Raw genomic sequence first — 19,808 nt, forward strand, 5'->3', positions numbered from 1 at the left:
TCCCAGCTGGAAATTTCACCAAGCCAGGTGATGTTTCTTTGTCCCTCAGTGGTGAGTTGAGTTGGAGTGTTTGTTGACAGGAGGTGAACTTGGGCTTCCAGATGATGTTAGAAGGAAGGCAGTTCACCTGGGGAAGCTTGCTGGAGCCCCGAGCAGACAGAGCTGAAGGGGAGACTTGCACTCCTGAGCAGGCTCACCGCTCTCACCTCTGAACCCTCTGCCAGAGCAAAGGGGCTACGCCAGCATGCACTTTGGGGGCCATCAGAGCAGCTTGGTGCTTAAAGACGCTTGTCCCTAAGTGTGATGGCCTGAGTTTGAGTGCAGGGCTGACGTGGTGGAGGGAGACAGCAGACTCCTGAGCATTATCCTCTCACGTGCTCATGAGCTCCTCGTCCCAGACACACACAGGATACGTTCTTTAAGTACAATTTAAATATTGCGTGTTTTCACTTATATGTAAAAGTTAGTATTTAAACTTTTGATAGGTTTGCTACCATCTGAATAAACACAGAGGTTAGGTACCTAGTAAGAGACACAGGGGTTGGGAGGGGAGAGGATTATCCAAGGAGAGGGGTTGGGGGGAGGATTTCTCAAGGAGGGGGAACATAATATGATATTATGGAGAGATAAAGAGAGAACATAACAGGAGCCTTAAATAGGGCGATGGAAGAGAAGGGCCAAGGAGGGAATCTGGGGAGGAGCAACACCAAGGCCTTATGCAAAACCGTGTGGAAACCTAATACTGTAAAGGAGCTGTGATTTGAATAGGAATGCTTTCCTTGGTTCATATGATTGACTGCTTGGTCACTAGGGAGTGGCACTACTTGAGAGGGATCAGTAGTATGGTCTTGGAGGAAGTGTGTCCCTGGGGGTGGGATTTGAGATTTCAAGAACCCTAGCCAGGCCCAGTGGTTTTCTCTTCTTGCTGCAGGCAGATCTGCATGTAGAACTCTCAGCTCCTTCTCCAGCACCATGTCTGCCTGTGTGCTGCCATGCTTCCCACCATGCTGATAACAGACTAGCCCTCTGAAACTGTAAGCCAGGAAATCACTTCCTTTGTAAGCCTTGCTTTGGTCATGGTGTCTCTTCCCAGCAATAAAACACTAAGACAAGCTTCCTAAAACATATACAGAATTTAAATAACATTACCATATAATGGGAAAAATATCTTATGCCACCAAGTAAACTCCCCAGTGCCAAGAAGGAGTTACATCCTGTTGAGTCACTGGTCAAAAGGGTACCATAGCCTCCCCCAACCCCAACGTTATAGGCTATCACCAAGGCTATTGGCTACTCTCCACAAGCTGATGGTAACACCCTGCTGTTGAAGACACAACATACATATAATCGAACAACAAATCAAGTAGGTGCCCAACTAAATGCTTCGCCCCTACTCTGCATGCCACTGGAGGAGAAACAGAATCACAAATTTCACCCAGCTACAAAATCTGCAACTTATAAAAGCAACCTACCTGTGAGACGTACTGGTGTGGCAGTGGCACAGATATTAGGGGGGGGGATAACCAACCACTTTTTTAAATGGGGTTTTATCTGAAGTGTGTTATCTCCAGCAACAGAGTCTTACCTTCAAGTTCTGGGAGGTGACCAAGTGTAATGGCAATTACCCATAATGCTTTGAGAGTCTCTTTGACTCCCCTGATGCATAACTCCATGGCCAACACTGGGGCTCTTGTTAGATTCCATTTAATACAAAGCCACGCAGAAATATTTTCTAAAATTGGCAGAATACAGGGAGGAGATTTTTCTCAATGATGCTATGTAGGGCAGGAACCCTGATCTAGAGCTTGCATTTAACCACTCTAAAGATGGAGTCCCTCTAGCCCCAGTCCACTCCATGAGGTGGAACCCATCCATACCTGACACAGCTAAAAGTGGCCAAGAACTGCAGACTGGATAGGTCATGGACCTACAAGAAAACCTACTATTATTTTTCTGTTAAGGGAACAGAGCAACAAAATGACTCTTAGTGGCATATTTCTATAGCCACAGATCAGTGCGTCACTCAACCCTCATCAGGAAGCTTCTTCTTAGGACAGACGCGGATTAACGCAGAGACACATAACAAGACAATGTGGGGAGAGGGAGAGACTTTGCAGCACTCCCCCCTAAGTGGGATGTTTTCATCTAACTCCTCGCATCAACACTCGGGGATCGATCGATGAGTAACAGGAGGTAGAAAGCCTGTAAGAGCCAGAGGTGATGGATGACGCCAAGGAACCGGTGTCTTCCTGACACAGCAGGGCTGATACACAGGTAAATGTACAGAGACTGTGGTAGCACGCAAAAGTCTTGCATAGGTTCAAGCCAGACAAAACTACCAACACTGAAAAAGGGAAGTGAACACAATGTCCCACCCCTAACCAAGACTCTATTTGCAATTGATACCTAATTGGAAAGGAAAAATCATTTTTCTCCAGTGGAGCCATCACTAGGTATGTCAACCACACTCCGGGGCAGGCTCTTTGCCAGGAGTCATTGACCAGCACTCAGTGTTTGTCTGTTGTGGGATTTTTATTTCATTCTGAGGTTTGGGGGGAAACTTTTTTTGTTTTCCTATGTTTTGGGGTTTTTAAATTTTATTTTGTTGTTATTGTTTTTCTAGGGGGAGTTTTTTGGGGGGCTTTGTTTTTGAGAGAAAAGGAATATGACGTTAAGTGGGTAGGGAGGTGAGATCTGAGAGGAGTTGGGGGAGGGGAAAATATCAAAATATATTTTATGAAAAAATTGAATCAAAAAACTTGGTTGAACAAATAAGAGAAATGTGGCCAGGGAGTGATTTAACATTCGTTCCACATTTATACAAATAAAATCACTCCCGGGCTGTAAGTTCTCTGTGGATGGGAATTTACCTCCCTCCGTGTCATGGCCGCGTCCCTGCATGCCAACAGAGCACCTGCCCTAAACTGGAACTAAGCCAATTGTTGCTAAGTGAGCCAACATTCAAAGACACAAGAGAATGTGTATAAGTCTCATTTCTGCCAGGACTGCATTGAAAGGGAGCCTGACGGGTAGGCCACATAGGAGAAGACCAGCAGGAAGTAAGAGCTCTCTTCAAAAAAAAGGTGGGTTTTAGGGCCTGAGGAGACCTCCCACATCCGGCACATGACTTTGGAGGCCAAAGCTACCTAGATGGTTTCCATGGAGGCAAGAATGTGCCACATTCATAAGTTCTCAAGCTGCATAGACTGGCCAGTGTCTCTTCCAAACATGTTGGTTTCTTTGTGTTTGCCTCATTATAACATATTGTCCTTAGAAGAACAGGACTCAGAGAGGAAGCCAAAATATGTCACAAACCTGGTGCTAATCAAGCCCTTCAAGTGAAAAACAGAGAGAAGAAACAGCCAGGCTCGCCAACTCAAGCCCCACCTCCCAGTGGCCCTCCCAGCCAGTTCTCAGTACCCCTGAGACACGATGTGGGGCTAGGGGGACTCCATCTTTAGAGTGGTTAAATGCAAGCTCTAGATCCGGGCTCCTGCCCTACATAGCATCATTGAGAAAAATCCCCTCTCTGCATTCTGCCAATTTTAGAAAATTAAATGGAATCTAACAACAGCCGCAGTGTTGGCCATGGGAAAGTTCCCCTGGAGTTATGCATTAGGGGTGTCAAAGAGATTCTCAAAGCATTATGGGCAATTGCCATTACACTTGGTCTCTTCCCAGAACTTGAAGGTAAGACCCTGTTGCTGAAGATAACACACTTAGGGCTTAAAAGCATCAAGCTGAAACTGACCTCGAAGGCTCCTCCCTGAGTACCAGCTCTTATACTCTCTGAAGGTTCTCCATGAGCTGTCCAGGGAGAAGAGCAATCAACAGGCCTACAGAGCAGTGGGGTTGATGAGTCATAATAGCAGCACGGCAAGATCTACCGAAGGATGCAAAGCGGCCCTTAAATGATATCAACACTATCTGTAGATGAACTTTAGCTGGTGGGATGATATCAAAGCAGCTCTGATGTCAGAGCATCAACTTCTTCTCCTTGGTGTAAAATATCATATTGCCCTCTAAATTCCTATCTCTGTGCCCCTCAATTGGTGCAGCTTCTAGACCACATCAGAGACGCTTCTTTGCGCAGTGGGTCATGGTTAATACAGAAACCCACATCTGGTCAAAGATGCAGAGTGTCTGTGGAGTGTCCAGCCATAAATGGGGGCATCTATATTACACTCTATGTCCCCATGGGACCACTGAGGAAGAAGGGGCAGAAAGATTATAAGGCCTTGCAAATGAGAAATGGATCTCCTTTGGGCATGACAGGCCCTGCGCTCATGAACACATGGTAACTATGGTTACCTGAATGAGAGCTGCAAAGATCAGGTCAGTCCCTGTTCCAGCCTGCATGGGAGGGCTGTTCATGGCCCACCAAGTTGGCTGGGGAACTTTTAGTAACTGATAGCTCACAGTAAAGGGAAACTCAGTTTCTTTAAGTCTGTGCTCGCTGGTGGGTTGACCATGTGCCAGTGAATGGCCGCACACTCATCAGTTTGCGGGCAGCACATATTGGATTTAGCAAGTCATAATATTTTAAGACATAAATTTGGGGTGTGGAGTGGAAATGGATCTGGACAAAGTTGGGGTACGGTGGGTGTAGTATGATCAAACATATTGTAGGCGTGTGTGAAAGTTTTAAAGAAAAAATACTTTTAAAACACTTCATTAAGCACACCTGTTAGCATACCAAAACATTTCAAGAAAATCTAAATGATATGTGATAGTAATTAGTTATTCTATAAATAAGAAAACTCTAGCTACACATATATTTCTATGTGGGTTGGATTCAAAGCTCATCGACACTGAGTTGCCTAATGATTATACGGCCCTGAATCGGGTGTGTAAGTGTCTTTTTTCTTTATCAGTAAAACAGTGTGCAGAAGAGTGGGTGTCGCTCATGGGAGGAGAAACAAGGTGCTTTTTACTCACCTGCGCTGAGAAGCCACAGAAGAAGGCGAACCAGAAATGCACAAGGGTGAATGCAAAGTTCTTGTAGAAGAAATAGCATAAAAACTTGCACATTCTGTAATAGGACCACCTCCCGTGAACCAGAAGCAGCCGTTGGAGATACCTAAACTGAGCCAGCGCGTAGTCACTGGCTAAGACTGCTTGCAGTCCTTCCTGACCGCTGATGCCAATGCCAATGTGAGCACCTGGGAAGGAAAGAAAAGGGGAAAGGGTTCACCCTCAAACAAAATCGCAGCATCTTTAAGGAACTTGCTCCTCCTTTGTGTGACTCATTTATTGTAACTATGTAGCTACGATAATTATTACAGGTTCTTCACATACATTCATGACCTCGTCACATAGTTAAGTATTACCCTCGTTGCTGGGAAAAGTTTGGAAATGTGCGCTTTACGCTTGGAAATGACAACAATGACCTCAATCCAGCCACTACAAATGCAGGCGTGGATTCTCTCACCTGCCCTGACTGGTTGCTCCCTCCCAAACAGGAGAAGGCAAGCAATATCATTTTCTTTTTCTTTTCTTTTATTTTATTAATTTATTCATATTACATCCCAATGGTCATCCCATCCCTTGTATCCTCCCATTCCTCCCTCCCTCCCATTTTCCCCTTATTCCCCTCCCCTATGACTGTGACTGAGGGGCACCTCCTCCCCCTGTATATGATCATAGAGCAATGTCATTTTCTAAACTAAGAAAGACGCAGGTGACTTGACTGAAGGGAAATCTCCTAGGGATAATAATAACTGTGCAAGCACTGAACCCAGAGAAGTGTAATTTATGTAAGAACCATGGTAAAATCACATAAATGCACACTTCTGCTACATATTATCACATGCTGACACAGGGCTCCATTTGTGCATCATGTGCAGCGTGCATCATGGAGAGAATACCCTCTTACTTTTAATCATGCTGACATCATTGGCCCCGTCACCAATGGCCAAAGTCACAGCGCTTCTGTGTTTTTTCCCCAACTCTACTACTTGGGCTTTCTGGAGCGGGGTGACTCTGCAGCAAACGACAGCCTTACACATGCAGGCCAGCTCCAAAAGATCACTCTCAACATCACTTTCTAGGGCATGGGCCTGTACCATCAAAACAAACAGAAACAAATAGCAACAGAACGTATGGTGATGGTAAGTTACACAGCAAATGTCTGGGTTCTTAACTGACTTAATTTCAGAACCGCTCCCTTACTTTATCAATTCAGGGTCACAAAAGCAACAGCACACATGAAGATACGAATATTGAGCCATTTGGTAAGTTTCAAGGAAATTTAACATAAAAATAAGAGATGTTCACTCAGTGTGTCTCCTTGACATGTTACCACGCCATCTTGGCAAGATATAGCTATAACAGACATAGGGAAAGTTCTAGGAACTACTAGAATCAGCGGAAGCAAATAGATAGAACCTATCTACCTCTCAGTGGTTTTAAATGAACCGCCAAGCATAGTGATTTAGACACGGCAAGCTGCTGGTCTCCTTGCCCTGACAAGCACGGTCAGTGCTCGTGCCGGCAAGATTAAAAGAACAGGAGTTGAGGCTGGCCCTGGAAAACCACTGTGGCTGAAATCAGAAGCCTGAACAAGAGGGTGGCAAGCGGCCTGCGCCTCAACCAGGGCTCCGCAACCATGCTCACCCTTGCTCTACATAGTCAATGCCGGTTATACTCTAAGAAATTACTGAGAAAGAGGACACGAGTCTCTCCAACTAACTGGGAAATCGCCTTTGTAGAAACACCTCATCTTGCACTCTGTGACGGACACATTCAAATGAAACATGAGTCTTTTGAGTAGTGAGCGCCCTTAGCGAGGCACTGACAGCCCTTTACAGTTTGGCCCACATACTCTCCGAGGCTGTGCTCGGTAGCACCTTTAGGTCCCCTTGTCATGCCCATCACGCTGCGTTGCTTGTTCCCAGCCTGCCTTTATACCCTGGTGCTTGCTATATCATTTTCACTCAATAACATCAGTTCTGCCAGAAAGTCTCCTCTGATTTTTTTTTAATAATGAATTTAATGTGCCTACATCTGTGCTCTAAAAGCATTCCTTTTTTTTTTTTTTTTTTTTTTTTGTAGTATCTGCCATATTACTATCAGAATTATGCAGTGATCGCCCCCCACCTGCCCCAACAAGAACTCTGCTCCGTTCATGTCTGAGCACTCTAGCACTGTGACCTGGGTAAGTCTGTCTAACCCATGATAACAGCATGAGAAGGCAGGTGGGGAGAAGGAAAACAAAAATGTGACACTGGTGCGAAAGGTTTTTCATATCCAAATCTATATGTCTAGAAGACACTATGGACCATGACGTTTTTAATATGTCACACTTTCTGAAAGACAAGCCATATAACTGTCTCTTTTACTCAGAATGGCCCCTTTTTTCCTCTGCTCATTTTTCTTCGGTATCAGCAAATAAAAATGTACATTTAGACTTTGATGAAGACAGGCCCGATTATATTCAGAAAAGCTTTAGAATTTGAGAAGACTGGGGCTATGATTTTAAAAGAAAGCAAATAAGTACAACCTGACCATACTAGCAATACATACATATATATATGTATATATATATATGTATATATATATACATATATATATGTATATATATATATTTGACTCTCCATAACTGAAAAGCGACGTCTTACAGCTCCTCGAGCAGGGGCTTTGAAGCAAACAGGGCTCCTGATGAGCACCTATCTTAGCTTTCTTTCAGCCGAGAGAAGGATATCACCTGAGTGCCCACAGCCTACACACGCTGCCTTCCTCAAGCCCAAGGGACAGTCAAAGCCTAACCCATTAGGGATCCTGTCCTACTGTGCTGCCTGGGCCACTCCAGATCTCAGCAGACAGACATAACCTTCGTTTGACGTTCATCTGTGCGAGGGAAAAGTTCATGTCATCTGGACCAGCTTTTGACTGGGCTTGGCCTGCAGCTGAGCTCTGTAACTTTCCATGGTGTGGAAGCAGCACATGGCTGCGCCTGGGATCCAGCTGGATCTGAGAGCACTGGGAGCGAACGGGCAGACAGTCGGTCGCAGGGGGATCTAATAGACTCAGATCCAACTTCTTTTGTCTGCTAAGAAACTTTCTTCAAAAACAAACGTTCATTTTCCAAACTCCAAAGTGAAAAATGAGCATCAAAGCCAAAGAAAGATGGGAGATTAAGTTCTTTGTACGTTTAAATGATAATTTCACGAGACTGCAGTTTTCTTTTGTATTCTAATTAGAGGCTGGGAGGAGCAGTTTGCGTTTTCGTTCAGGGCTTGGAACCTGAACTGCTTTAGAAGTACAATACAAGTTTATTCTATTATGACAAGAACCAGATTTCCTAATCAAATCAAATTGTTTGGCTTTGCCGTAGAATGTTGCTATTTAGAAAAACCACCAGAGGTATCTTAATGGCAATAATTTGCCGTGGTAATTCTATGAAGGTCAGGTCATGACTCGCAAATCACAAACATTAGCAAGAGCAGTAACTGAAACTGGCCAGTTGTATTTTTTCAATTAAATGACACTGAGCTGTGACATTCCCCGCGCCCCCCCCCCACCCCCCTTCAAAAGCACTTCAACAGTCCTCCTAAGTAACTGTTTAGGTAAAATTCATAGAGTCCCCAGTCCTCCAGAGCCTCCCATCCAGTGTGACCCTTCAAACAACAATGTATGAAATGCACACAGGACAAGTCTTTCCTTTGGTAAACAGGAAATCCTGTGCACGCCCTATTTTTTGTAGTGTCGTTTGTTTGAAAAACACAAAAGGGGTTCTCATTGTGACAGCACAAAAGAGATGATTATTGGGGTAAAGAAAAAGAAAGGACAATAGCCTCAGGCAAACTCACCAAACTGTGGCCATTTATGACCAAGGCATATTCTCCTGTTCCGGCTTCCTCTGCACACTGGTCCAAGTCTGACTGCTGCTTATTTTCATAAACTACATGTCCATGGGAAAAACTTGTGTTTGGTCCAAGCAAATTTTCCTTTGCTTTCCTTAAAGAATAGGAGAATTTAAAAGGCATAGCGAAGTACACAGAGATTATCTACAACTGCACCAAGGCACTGGCCTAGAAGTAAATTCATTCCACCATCACTACTCAGAGTAAGACCCAAGAATTAGGTCCATCAAACAAGCCAATAGGCAGACAACAGTACAGGTCAAAGCTGCATGGAGCTGGGTGGGGGTGGGGCTCGGGGAACAGGCAGGTAAACAGAATGAACACAGAATCACCTCAAACATTTCAAACTAACTAAAAACTGGTCTTAGCTAAAGGGGTCTTGATAGCGTTGGTGTGTAATGGCTGAAGAGTACACTCTCTGGCAAACTGTTTTTCAATATGCTAAACAAACACTAAGGACAAGGACTGAAACCTCTTGTCACTGTGGAGTGATCTTCTTCTTCTCTCTCCCCTTTCCCTGTCTCGATGTTTCCCTCTCTGTGTGTGTCTGTGTGTGTGTGTGTGTGTCTGTGTGTGTGTGTGTGTGTGTGTGTGTGTGTGTGTGTTTTAAGCATTTTGGCATAAAATGTTATATAATCTACCTGAAAATAGCAGTCCACTGATAGACACTTTTTTTTAACTTTGAAAAGTACACACACCGGGTGGTGGTGGCACACGCCTTTAATCCCAGCACTCCGGAGGCAGAAGCAGGTGGATCCCTGTGAGTTCGAGGCCAGCCTGGTCTACAATGCGAGTCCAGGACAGCCAAGGCTACACAGAGAAACCCTGTCTTGAAAAAAAACAAAAAACAAAACAAAACAAAAAAAGGAGGAAAATATACATAATGCCACTTATTATTATACAATAATATAATGTATTAAGTTAAAAAAAATGCCACCAGTTTAAATGACAGCAGTGATCTTGTAAGAAAGTCCAAACAATGAAGCATGGTGTTGTTAAACAGGAAGTTCCTTGCAAGGCTCCCAACCTAATCGGTAGTAGATACGAGAGTCCTGCACACATCCCATCCCTGTCTCCCACCTAGGAGGAAGCTTATATGATGACATAACAGCATTGGAAGTAGCATTCTTTAACTGTTCTCTTCAAAAATGTGATGACGTCTTTAAAGGAAGGGAAATTCCCTCCGGGAAGACCTGTGGTTGACAGGGTTATAAATAACAGGTCTGTTGGCATGACCACAGGAGCTTCCATCATAGCGATACCAGCAGAGGTCCCCTGAGGAGGGGTGCCCGAGCCAGCCACTGCACGCACGTGAACGCACCACTACATGTATAGATAAATGCCAGAGGAATGGCTTGGGAGATGTTTTGAGTTACGGCAAAATGAACCGCCTCCCTGAAGTCCCACCCAGTGTGAAAACGCTTATTAAAATGAGTTTATATTGAAGCTCTTCTGGTAGGAGATAATGACCATATTAAAACAAACATTTTGCCTTCAGGTTTTGAATTATTTAAAAACGCATCACTGAGCGTTTATGTACAAACTACAAAAGCAAACCCAGAAGCACCTCAGGCCACCTTGTTCTCCCAGCTCAACATTGCCCCCTGCTGTCCAAGACCAATATCGCGCCTGCGTTTAAGAGCCCTGTCGCAAGCCTTTATAGTTCCAAGAATGGTATCAGACAGTTAGCAAGCAGTTTGCAGAAACAAACAAAAAGGATGTGTAAAGTTAGAGGGCTGTGGAAGGGAAGGAGACAAAGCTGGCGGGAAGAATTACTGTTGCAAGCAGAAGGCTCAGACGTGCACAGTGGATAAACAACTTGAGGAACCCTCATCACTGTGCTCACGAAAACGCCAGCTCCATATGATGAATGGAGAAGTCATATGAGACATGAGCATTCCCATGGTGGTGCTGTGGATCCCACAAACTGGGTTCTGAGAAGACACTAAAGTAAAAAAAACATCTCCCCGGGGTTCCTGTTTGGTGAGGTTCCCATTTGCTGTGTAAATGACTCAACCTCTACTTCCTCCTTGGAGAATGAAAAACATCCCAAGGGAGGGTGAAGTTCATGAACACACTGGCTAAAAGTCTATTTACTTAGGAGTTTTCCCCAACAACGTCATCCTAACATGTGACATAAGCCCTTTTCCGGGCAGAAAGGGGACAATTTTTAGGCTCTTCTAAAATTTCTAATGCTCCCACCTTCACACACACACCCTGACCCCACACCAGACTGGACGCTCACGCCATAGTAAGATCTCAGTGGGTGTCCATAGTTTTTACATCCTGGAACTCAGCTCTCCAAACACAAGCTGGCTCTTGCAAAAAGCAACTCATTAGGAAGGAGGCAAGCTGCACAGAGCACTTTTCAATGAAGAAGAACTGTATGTACATCGTGGAGGCATCACATACTGTTTCATCTAGGAATACAAGCAAACAGACGCTAAAACAAAACAATGTCTGTGCTTTGCGATGAGGGGCAGTTTACTACAATGCTGGGCCCATGGCACCTGAAGCACGGTTAAAGCAGAGTAAAGCACTGCGTTCAGCCTACAAAGAAGAAAAGAGGTGAAGGAACAAGCCATTTTCTCAGTCCTTTTCTGCCACTCTAGATCCAAAAATTAAAAGGATCTGTTAGGGAGTAGGGTGAAATTATTGCATTATGTTTAAAGGGGGAAAAGTTGGACTTTGGTAAAAGGCCAGCGCTTTGAGCTTGCTTGTTCTTTGGAAATTTGCATCCGCCTCAGACAGATTAGTTCTCTGACTTTGGGCCACTCGATTAGCCCATGGCAGAGCCAAGACTTCAAATTCTTAGTTCTGGGCTACCAAAACAAACGGCTTCCCGTGTGCGGTCAGTCACAGGCTCTCCCTAGGTTGGAGTAAGATACAACAACAGAGGGATGAAAGAGACAGCACCGCCCAGCCAACAGTGGAGGAAGGGAGAGCGAGAACGTGAGCGACCATCCCTCCCTGCCCCAAAGACCTTTAAAGACATGGATCCACTCTCAGAAACTAGGACGGCCTAGACAGGCCATTGACCCTCTGAAAACAGGCAGCACTTTTGAACTTTGGGCAACTGCACACACTAGTGTGCGCTAGGAGTCAAGATACAGTGCTCCAGAATATTACAATTTATGAAGAGAAACTTGACCCACTAAAACACTTTACCCAGGAGACTAGAACTTGGGGATTCAAATCAACATGCCTCTTGTTTGGTCTGCACTGTCATTACAGACTCTGTGTAATGTTATGGCCACTGCTATGTTCTGCTCCATGAAAGGACTCCCAACTGACCAATATTCTATAAACAGCCTACACCACACAATCTTGTGGGCCAGTCCTTGCAGCCATTTGCATTTGCAAAAAAGTACTAATGATTAAACATTCCATGGACCAAAGAGGGAGTATGGGGTCCTAGCATCTTGGTGGGGTACTCTGTGGCAGGGGGAGGGGGGGTCACAGTTTAGTGATTTTTTTTTTTCTGAGAATAAAACATGTGAGCAGTGCCACAGAAATGAAACACAGAATGAGTTCTCTTGTCTGACTGAACAACCCTGCATTTTCTGTTTTTCTTTGAGCAGAAGATACATGCTCCGTTAAAATGCAATCCAGGAAATAATGCAATCAGAAACACTGGCAGGGCTTAACTGTAGGCCTGTGGGCATGCTGCTAACACAGCGTTTAACTGCAGACTTATAGGCATGCTGCTAACACATGGCTTAACTGAAGACCTGTGGGCATGCTGCCAGCACTAAAGCATCAGTGGAAGCCAAATCAAGTGTTAAAAATGACTAATGACACCAAACAAGCTATGTGCATGCCATGAGCATAAAAAGTACACACCCATGTTGACAAAATCTAAACACATTTGACAGGTTCAACTACATGCCTTTAAGTGATTTCTATCCAATGGCTACTATCCCTCAGATCCTGCTCTTTCTATTTATTTATTTATTTATTGCCTGACCTTTCACTGAACTCAAAAACATAACGTAAGACTCTGGAAGGGCACAAATTTAAGATTTTACTATTTCATCCCCAAAGCTTAGATAGCTATAAATCACCAAGGTTAGCAACGTAGTGGGGGGCCTCCAAACAATAGCTCCCCTTAGGTACTCGTTCCCCCAAATTTTCACAGAAAGCAAAGGCATTCTGGAAAAGTATTCATTCTGCCAGCAGGACTTTCTGTGATGCTTTGCCTGTGTTAGACTCAAAGTGTGAGGGGACCTCCAAGACGGGCTTGAAGCAAGCCTCGTCAGCCAACCAGCTGAGCAAGGCGTCCCTGGGGAAGGAGAGATCTTATACCTGGATGTAAACGCTTTACTTTGAAAAGCTTTCTTCTCATTAAAAAATAAACTTGTTTTTAGTTTTTTACCAACTGTTAAACTTTACACAAATACTACTGCTTGGGGGATAACATAAACAAAAAGAAGAAGCGTGGTAGGTAGTTAAGTGGATAGATGTATCGTGGGGCGCGCATGTGTGTGTGTGTGTGTGTGTGTGTGTGTGTGTTAAGTGGGTAATGTATAGTGGGGCGCGTGTGTGTGTGCACGCGCGTGTGTGTGTGCGCGCGCGTGTGCAAATCACGTTATTTTACACATGTTTTATAATCTCATTTTTGTGAAATATGCCACTCACCTTCCAAAATCAACAAAAGCAAAATCACGTTTATTGACTTCTTTGTATTCCATTGCTTGCAAATATCATAGTATTTAACAAAATCCTTCACAGCTGTGCGGGCTATTTCTAATTATCTATTATCATACCCAATGCAGCAATAAATATTTCCTCAGCTACATTTTTATATTTTTGCTCATTTAGTTCCTTGGAAGAAATTTCTAGAACTGGGATTACTGAGTCGAAAGCACACACATTTATATTTTTAAAATACATTACTAGCTTCCTTTTGTAGAGAATTCTGCCATTTGAAGGTCCCAACAATAGTACATAAATAACACACATTTCTTCTATAAAATGACAGCTGTGTCGTCTGTACAGTCAACCAGTTATAGCTGGATAAAATTCTGAGGTATTAGCTCAACTGTTCCTTCTCTGATCATTTGTATAAGCACAGAGGCCATCTCTACTCAGAAGCATGCCTTGCCTGGGAAGGGAACTAAGCACAGTGGGGAGGAGTTAAATTCTTGGGTTTTGAGCTCCAAAATAGACCCTTGAAAAGTGTAGCATCAGTTTCACTATAAATCCTAGCTGTTGGGGTTTTTACTAATTGAGTATTACGAGAGGGGGGAAAAAATTAAGTTTCTTCAAATCTCGAAAGATAAGTTAAGGTTGCCTTAAGGAGCTGAGTAGAAAGGAAAGCTCCCATAATAATGAATGGCTAAATGAGGGCTTTGGCCATGTCTGTAAGAGAGTGATTGGTGTGAGAAAACCCACTTAGTTCACTGTGGGTCTGGGCTATTATGAAAGCTAGCTGAGGCTAAGCCAGGAAGCAGCATCCCTTCAAGGTTTCCTCTTCCAGGTCCCTGCTTTCTGATTTCTCCTTTAAGTTCCTCCCCTAACTTCTCCCACCCACCAATGCACTGTTTCCTGGAATTGTATCATCAAATACAATTCCTTAGGATATATATCAATCATCATCGCCTTTCCTCTCCAGGTAGTTTTTGGAGAGATCCGCATGCTGCTTCAAATGTAGTCTAACATTAACAGCGCCCATGCTCAGATGGAGCCAGCACTGCCCACTGCCTTCCAATCGTAGGGAGTCTCGCTGATGCTCATATTTTGTTTGGGAAGTTTTTGTTGCTTGTTTATTTTTAGATTTCCAAAAGACCTGGGAAGGCCGTCATTCGCCACTGCTCTGGCTTGGATTTTGTTTTTGTTTTTGATTTTTTTGTTTTTTTCTCTTAGCCTCTGAGCAAATTCAATGCATATGCCTTGAGTTTTGTTGTTGTTTTTAAGAGTATTTCACAAGTTCATTTTCTCTAAAACAAATCCACGCATTTAAAAACTGTGTACCTAGCCATAAAGCCTGAGAATGCTCCTTTAGAAGTTTCAGTTTTATTTGTGCAGTTTAGTTGGAGGGGAAAGTTGTTTTAATTTTAATAGTTAAAACACAAATCAACTAACTATGCCAGGAAATAAATGGGGAGAAAAACTTTCGATTTGTTGGTTTTACAATCTGTTTAAAAAGTACTAGAATTGTATAGACATATATAAATATATATGAACCAAATGACAATTTGCCTTTTAAAATATCAAAGTATTACTATTTCCCTCAAAGGCCCCATGAATTCTGTCATAAAAATGACATAAAAGTATCTGAAAATAATTAACTCAAATAATAACACGGTCAGTATGATGTTAATAAGTAAGTAATACATTTCTTAAAACTGTATAAATAGTTAAAATGTATCAGCAATAATTAATGAAGCTTCTCAATTTTTATTTGGCTAAGACATGTGCATTCTCCTGTCAGAGCCTCTCACCAGCATGTGAGAGCCCTTTTCTGCTCAGAGTAAGGTGGAAACGACAACAGATTCGATCTACAGATACCAGTTGGTGAAATGCCAACCAAGGCGTTCTTCCCTGTCCAGCAAGCTTTGTTCAGAGAAGCTACAGTAGCAGTAAGCGAAGCTGTCACAAGCCAGCATACTTATGCAGATTTTTAATGTTTTCCAAATGAAGTAACAGAAAGTCAATATGATAAATGTATAGATATTAGGACATATCAGTTCTCCAGATTTAATATTCATGTAGTCTTATGTTCCGTGCCAGCACTCTCGCATTTTCTGGCGCTAGGTGGCAGCTGTACAAACAGCAAAGCATGCCACTTTTCACAAGGCGTGCTCAGCAGCCTGGGCTGAGTGCTTACGTCCTGACTTCATACGCCATCCCCCAACAAGCTGCATTTTCCAACATTATCTTATCACAAACTGCGAGAGCCTATTAAACACTCCTCCCAGAACTCCATATCTCAGAGACCAGACCCGGAGGTGGAAGGAAGCCAGGAAACTGGTGTTTTTAAAAACACACCTTCAGTGATACTGCCATTCATCGTCACTTAATATCTTACAGGGTTTTGTTTGTTTGTTTGTTTGTTTTTGTTTTTTGTTTGTTTGTTTGTTTTGTTTTTTGGGTTTTTTTTGTTTTTGTTTTTGTTTTTTTTTTTGCCAAGGAACACTTTTAAAGAACAATACCCATGACTTGAAATCCTTTCCTTAAACACTTGGGAAACGTTGGAGGCCTGAAGACAATGACTCGTAGCCAATATCAGCTTTATACTAGCCTTTGCAGCTATCGTGAATGAGGCTTAAGAAAATGTACGGAAACACCTGCACTGAGAGGCAGCACTGGGGACTGCAGCGCGCTTACTTCAGCTTTCCCAGATGCCTGAGAGTCCCTCCCCCTCCCCACACTTACTCTCTCCCTTTGACACACACCTGAGTTCTTCTCGCACTTCTACAGCCGTGTTCCCCGTTATCACAAACACAGCATCCATGGCGTCAGTGAGCACGTTGCAGGCATAGCCGATATTGATGGCAGTTTCTGGCACAAAGAAAGATTACTTCTGTTAATGTTACACTTCCCATAAAGTTGTGAAGCTGTGGCTGTTTTTCTCCAGAGCCTATTAGATCCAACAGTGTTAGTGAACACACAAAACATTACACAATTAAATTGACAAGGGAGAAGTCCAAGACCTGAGACCCATTCCCAAATTCACCTCCATTAAGCCAAAGTAGGAGCATCTATGAATCAGTGGCATCTAATTTGGTTTTCATTTATATATCCTAAGATCCTGTGGTACAGCGAAGAGAAAGCATAAAAACAAACTTTTTACCAGAAACCTCAAATAACTTCATTAGGGTGCCAAAATACTAAACTTGGCTAATATTCAAAGTCTAATATGATAGACTAATAATTGAAGGCAAATGCATGAAACCCTTTGTAGTTTTCCCACTAAATAAAAAAAAAAAAAAATGGAATTTAACAATCAGTTCAAGAACCACCCAGAACCATTCTGCCAGAAACCTGGAGGATTTTACGATCCTCAGTGATTTCTGCCTTCATTTTATAGTCATGAGATTCTAACACTAGAGAATCATGGGACACTAGCTAGTTCTACATTAGCGTGAGCCTTGCCCTAAACCAAAACAGACAAATAATTAAATCTCAGTATATCTTTTGTATAAAACAAAGAAATCAGATAAATAATGGTAAAATCATAGGTGCTCATAGTAATTAAATAGCTGAGCCCATGACACCTGTCAGCTGCTGTAAGTCTCGTGTAATAAGTATCCAGTGAGCACCGCAGGCTCCAACTTCCTACGGCTCAATTTTTAAATTAATAATAGAGGTAGAAGAACAGAAATGGTAAAGTCGTAGGCCTGGTGGCACAGGCCCGTAATCCCAGCTACATGGGAGGCAAAGGCAGGAAGGGTCAAAAGTTCGAGGCCTACCTGGGCAGAGAGGTTCAGGCCAGTCTGGGCAATTTAGTGAGACCCTGTCTCAAAACAAAAAGTAAGACAGGATGGGATATGCAGTTGAGTGGGGAGATGCCTGCTTAGCTTGTGGAAGACCCTAGGTTAAATCAATAGTGCTACAAAGAGATAGGCAGACAGGGAGACAATAGGGATATAGGTCCGTATAGGTACGTATAGTTATACAGAGATTTGGTATATAGAGATGCCTACATGCTCTAAAGATAGTCTTTAAAATAGCTACGTGGTAGTTAAATGAATATTTTTTATTTCCTAATGATTGAGCATAAATTTTTAATCTTTCATTGCTAGCGACAGATGAAAAGCTTATTAATTTACTTTTTCTTTCTTAAGAAAAGAGTCCTCACTTAATGTCTGTTCATTCCTAAAAGAAGTTCAGTTCACACAGGCAATTCTGGAATTCAGCAGGGACATTGGTACAGCTGTAGTGGTTGTTAAAATACAACAACGTGTCCATAAACACCTAAGAAACAGCTGTGGCCCTTAGCCTCTCAGAGGCTTACTCAACACCCTGAGTTCTTCTAGAACGTCTCGCACAGCTCCCTGCCACCAAGAATCTATAGGGGAATGAATTCAAGGGCTCCAGAGCCTTGCTTCAGCACTGATAGAAAACACTCAGGAAAATTATGTTTAGTATTTTTCTCTGCAGGGATGGCAACTGTACAGAAACTCTACCAACAAGAGCATATACTATGGAAGGTATTTTTGTTAGTTTTTAAATTCTTGTTAGCTTTTAAATAATAAGTTCATATCTTTTAGAAAGCCTTCTCTTTTGCATTTCAACTTTTTCCTATGTGGTGGACTAGAAAAAAAATTTTTGTTGAATTGCTTTAAGTTTTTGATTAACAATTTTTTTCAAAGAATTCATTCCCCCTCTCCAAACATCGTTGTCACCTATTTCCAAAATACCTTGTTTGTCTCCTGTTAGAATCCAGATCTTAATATTGGCTAGTGATAGACTTGTAACTGTTTCAATGACACCTTCTTGTAACTTATCTTCCACAGCAGTGGCACCTAGTAACTTCATTGGAGAGCAAAGAATAATGTATGTTAATACGTGCAAAGAATACATGTAACATCTGTAGCTTCCAGTCAGAGTTTAAAGGTGAAGAAACAAGCAGTGAGGGCAGCACGCCTTTAATCCCAGCACTCGGGAGGCAGAGGCAGGTGGATCGCTGTGAGTTCGAGGCCAGTCTGGTCTACAAAGCGAGTCCAGGACAGCCAAGGCTACACAGAGAAATCTTGTCTAAAAAAAAAAAAAAAAAATCAAAAAAAGTAAAAAATAAACAAATAAAATAAAATGTTGATATAGTAAGCACCCTGTTTTGTACATCAGTCAATCAATAGGAAGCCCATAAGTCAAGCCAACTTAATAACAGAAGCCAGGGAGGTCGAATTTACGTGAGGGAGATGCTATGTTCAGATAGCATGTTTGCACAAATGGGCAGAGGCTGCTTCTCTAATGATTTGAGAAGTCCCTAGCTGCTTCTCCGCTTTCAGCAGGAAAGGAGAGATCCAATGGAAGGCCATCGCCTCATCGTCAAAAAGCTGAGGGACAAAAGGTAGTGCCATTCCATGCAGTAAGAGGCCAGCAATTGCTCTAACAAAAAGTGAAGACTATTCAGTTTTCACCCTAATGATAAGACAGGCTCCGTAGGACTCCCAGCTACCAACAGGGCCTCTGGGAAGAACGGTTCCTAAAAACAGATCCCACTCTGAGTAGTTATCAGAGCCTCCTGACCTGAAACACCTCAGGGCTACAGCCCTACTCTACATACCAATTGTGTCTGCACTAAAAAATGGCGGATCATAAAGCCGAGAGAGGAAATGATTCGGCATATTGGTGAATAGGGAGTTTGCCATTCTATACTCTGGAAAGACTTCCGCTGCATAAGCTATTGCTGACAAAGCCAGTCAGTCCTCTCAATTCACTGGGGGTGGGGGTGGGGACTGGGACACTAGCAAGCTCAAAGCCAGTGTACAAAGCACGACTAGAAGTAGGAAGAGAGCCATCTTCTCTATGCAAGATGACTTAGCCTACAACTTAAGTAAGCGGAGAGCATCACACTTCCAAACTTATACCATCAAGTCTCTCTCAATTTCTTCATACATCCCAGAAACGCATTCATCCCTCTCGGCGGTGGCAGCACTCCCGTCTTCCAGCATCTTCTGCCACACCTCAAAGTACTTGTCATCAAGGTCTCTATAAGCAATTGCCAAGGTTCGGAGGCCTTCCCCTGCAAACTCCTGTGAGAGAGGATGTAGTCTTAGGGATGGGTAGACAACAGTGAACGTCCCCCACAACATGGTAAGTGTCTCATTCACACTCATAGCTGTCCTCACTCTAATTCCGTACTCCCCTCGGACATGGGAGAGAATGGTTGTGTTTGTGTGTATATCTATGCCTATGTGCTTTGACCTGCAGGACACTAGCTTTCCCCCCAAAGGCAACTGAAAATGCCTGCTGAAGCGTCCTAGCTGGGAAGAG

At 43.1% G+C, this 19,808-nt stretch overlaps 1 protein-coding gene across 1 annotated transcript in view; it reads right to left on the reverse strand.

The window, feature by feature from the left end:
* The window catches only part of Atp8b4 (ATPase phospholipid transporting 8B4 (putative)), a 175,878-nt gene that overhangs the window by 22,947 nt on the left and 133,123 nt on the right, over window positions 1-19,808 (reverse strand). The window contains exons 18-23 of the mRNA XM_051144911.1: window positions 19,403-19,567; window positions 18,230-18,341; window positions 16,262-16,367; window positions 8,811-8,958; window positions 5,876-6,059; window positions 4,939-5,162 (exon numbers count right to left, since the gene is read on the reverse strand). Coding sequence (XP_051000868.1) covers window positions 4,939-5,162; window positions 5,876-6,059; window positions 8,811-8,958; window positions 16,262-16,367; window positions 18,230-18,341; window positions 19,403-19,567 — 939 coding nt within the window. The remainder of the gene's footprint in view (window positions 1-4,938; window positions 5,163-5,875; window positions 6,060-8,810; window positions 8,959-16,261; window positions 16,368-18,229; window positions 18,342-19,402; window positions 19,568-19,808) is intronic.

This window comes from Acomys russatus, chromosome 4, assembly GCF_903995435.1.
Source record: "Acomys russatus chromosome 4, mAcoRus1.1, whole genome shotgun sequence".
Lineage (NCBI taxonomy): Eukaryota > Metazoa > Chordata > Mammalia > Rodentia > Muridae > Acomys > Acomys russatus.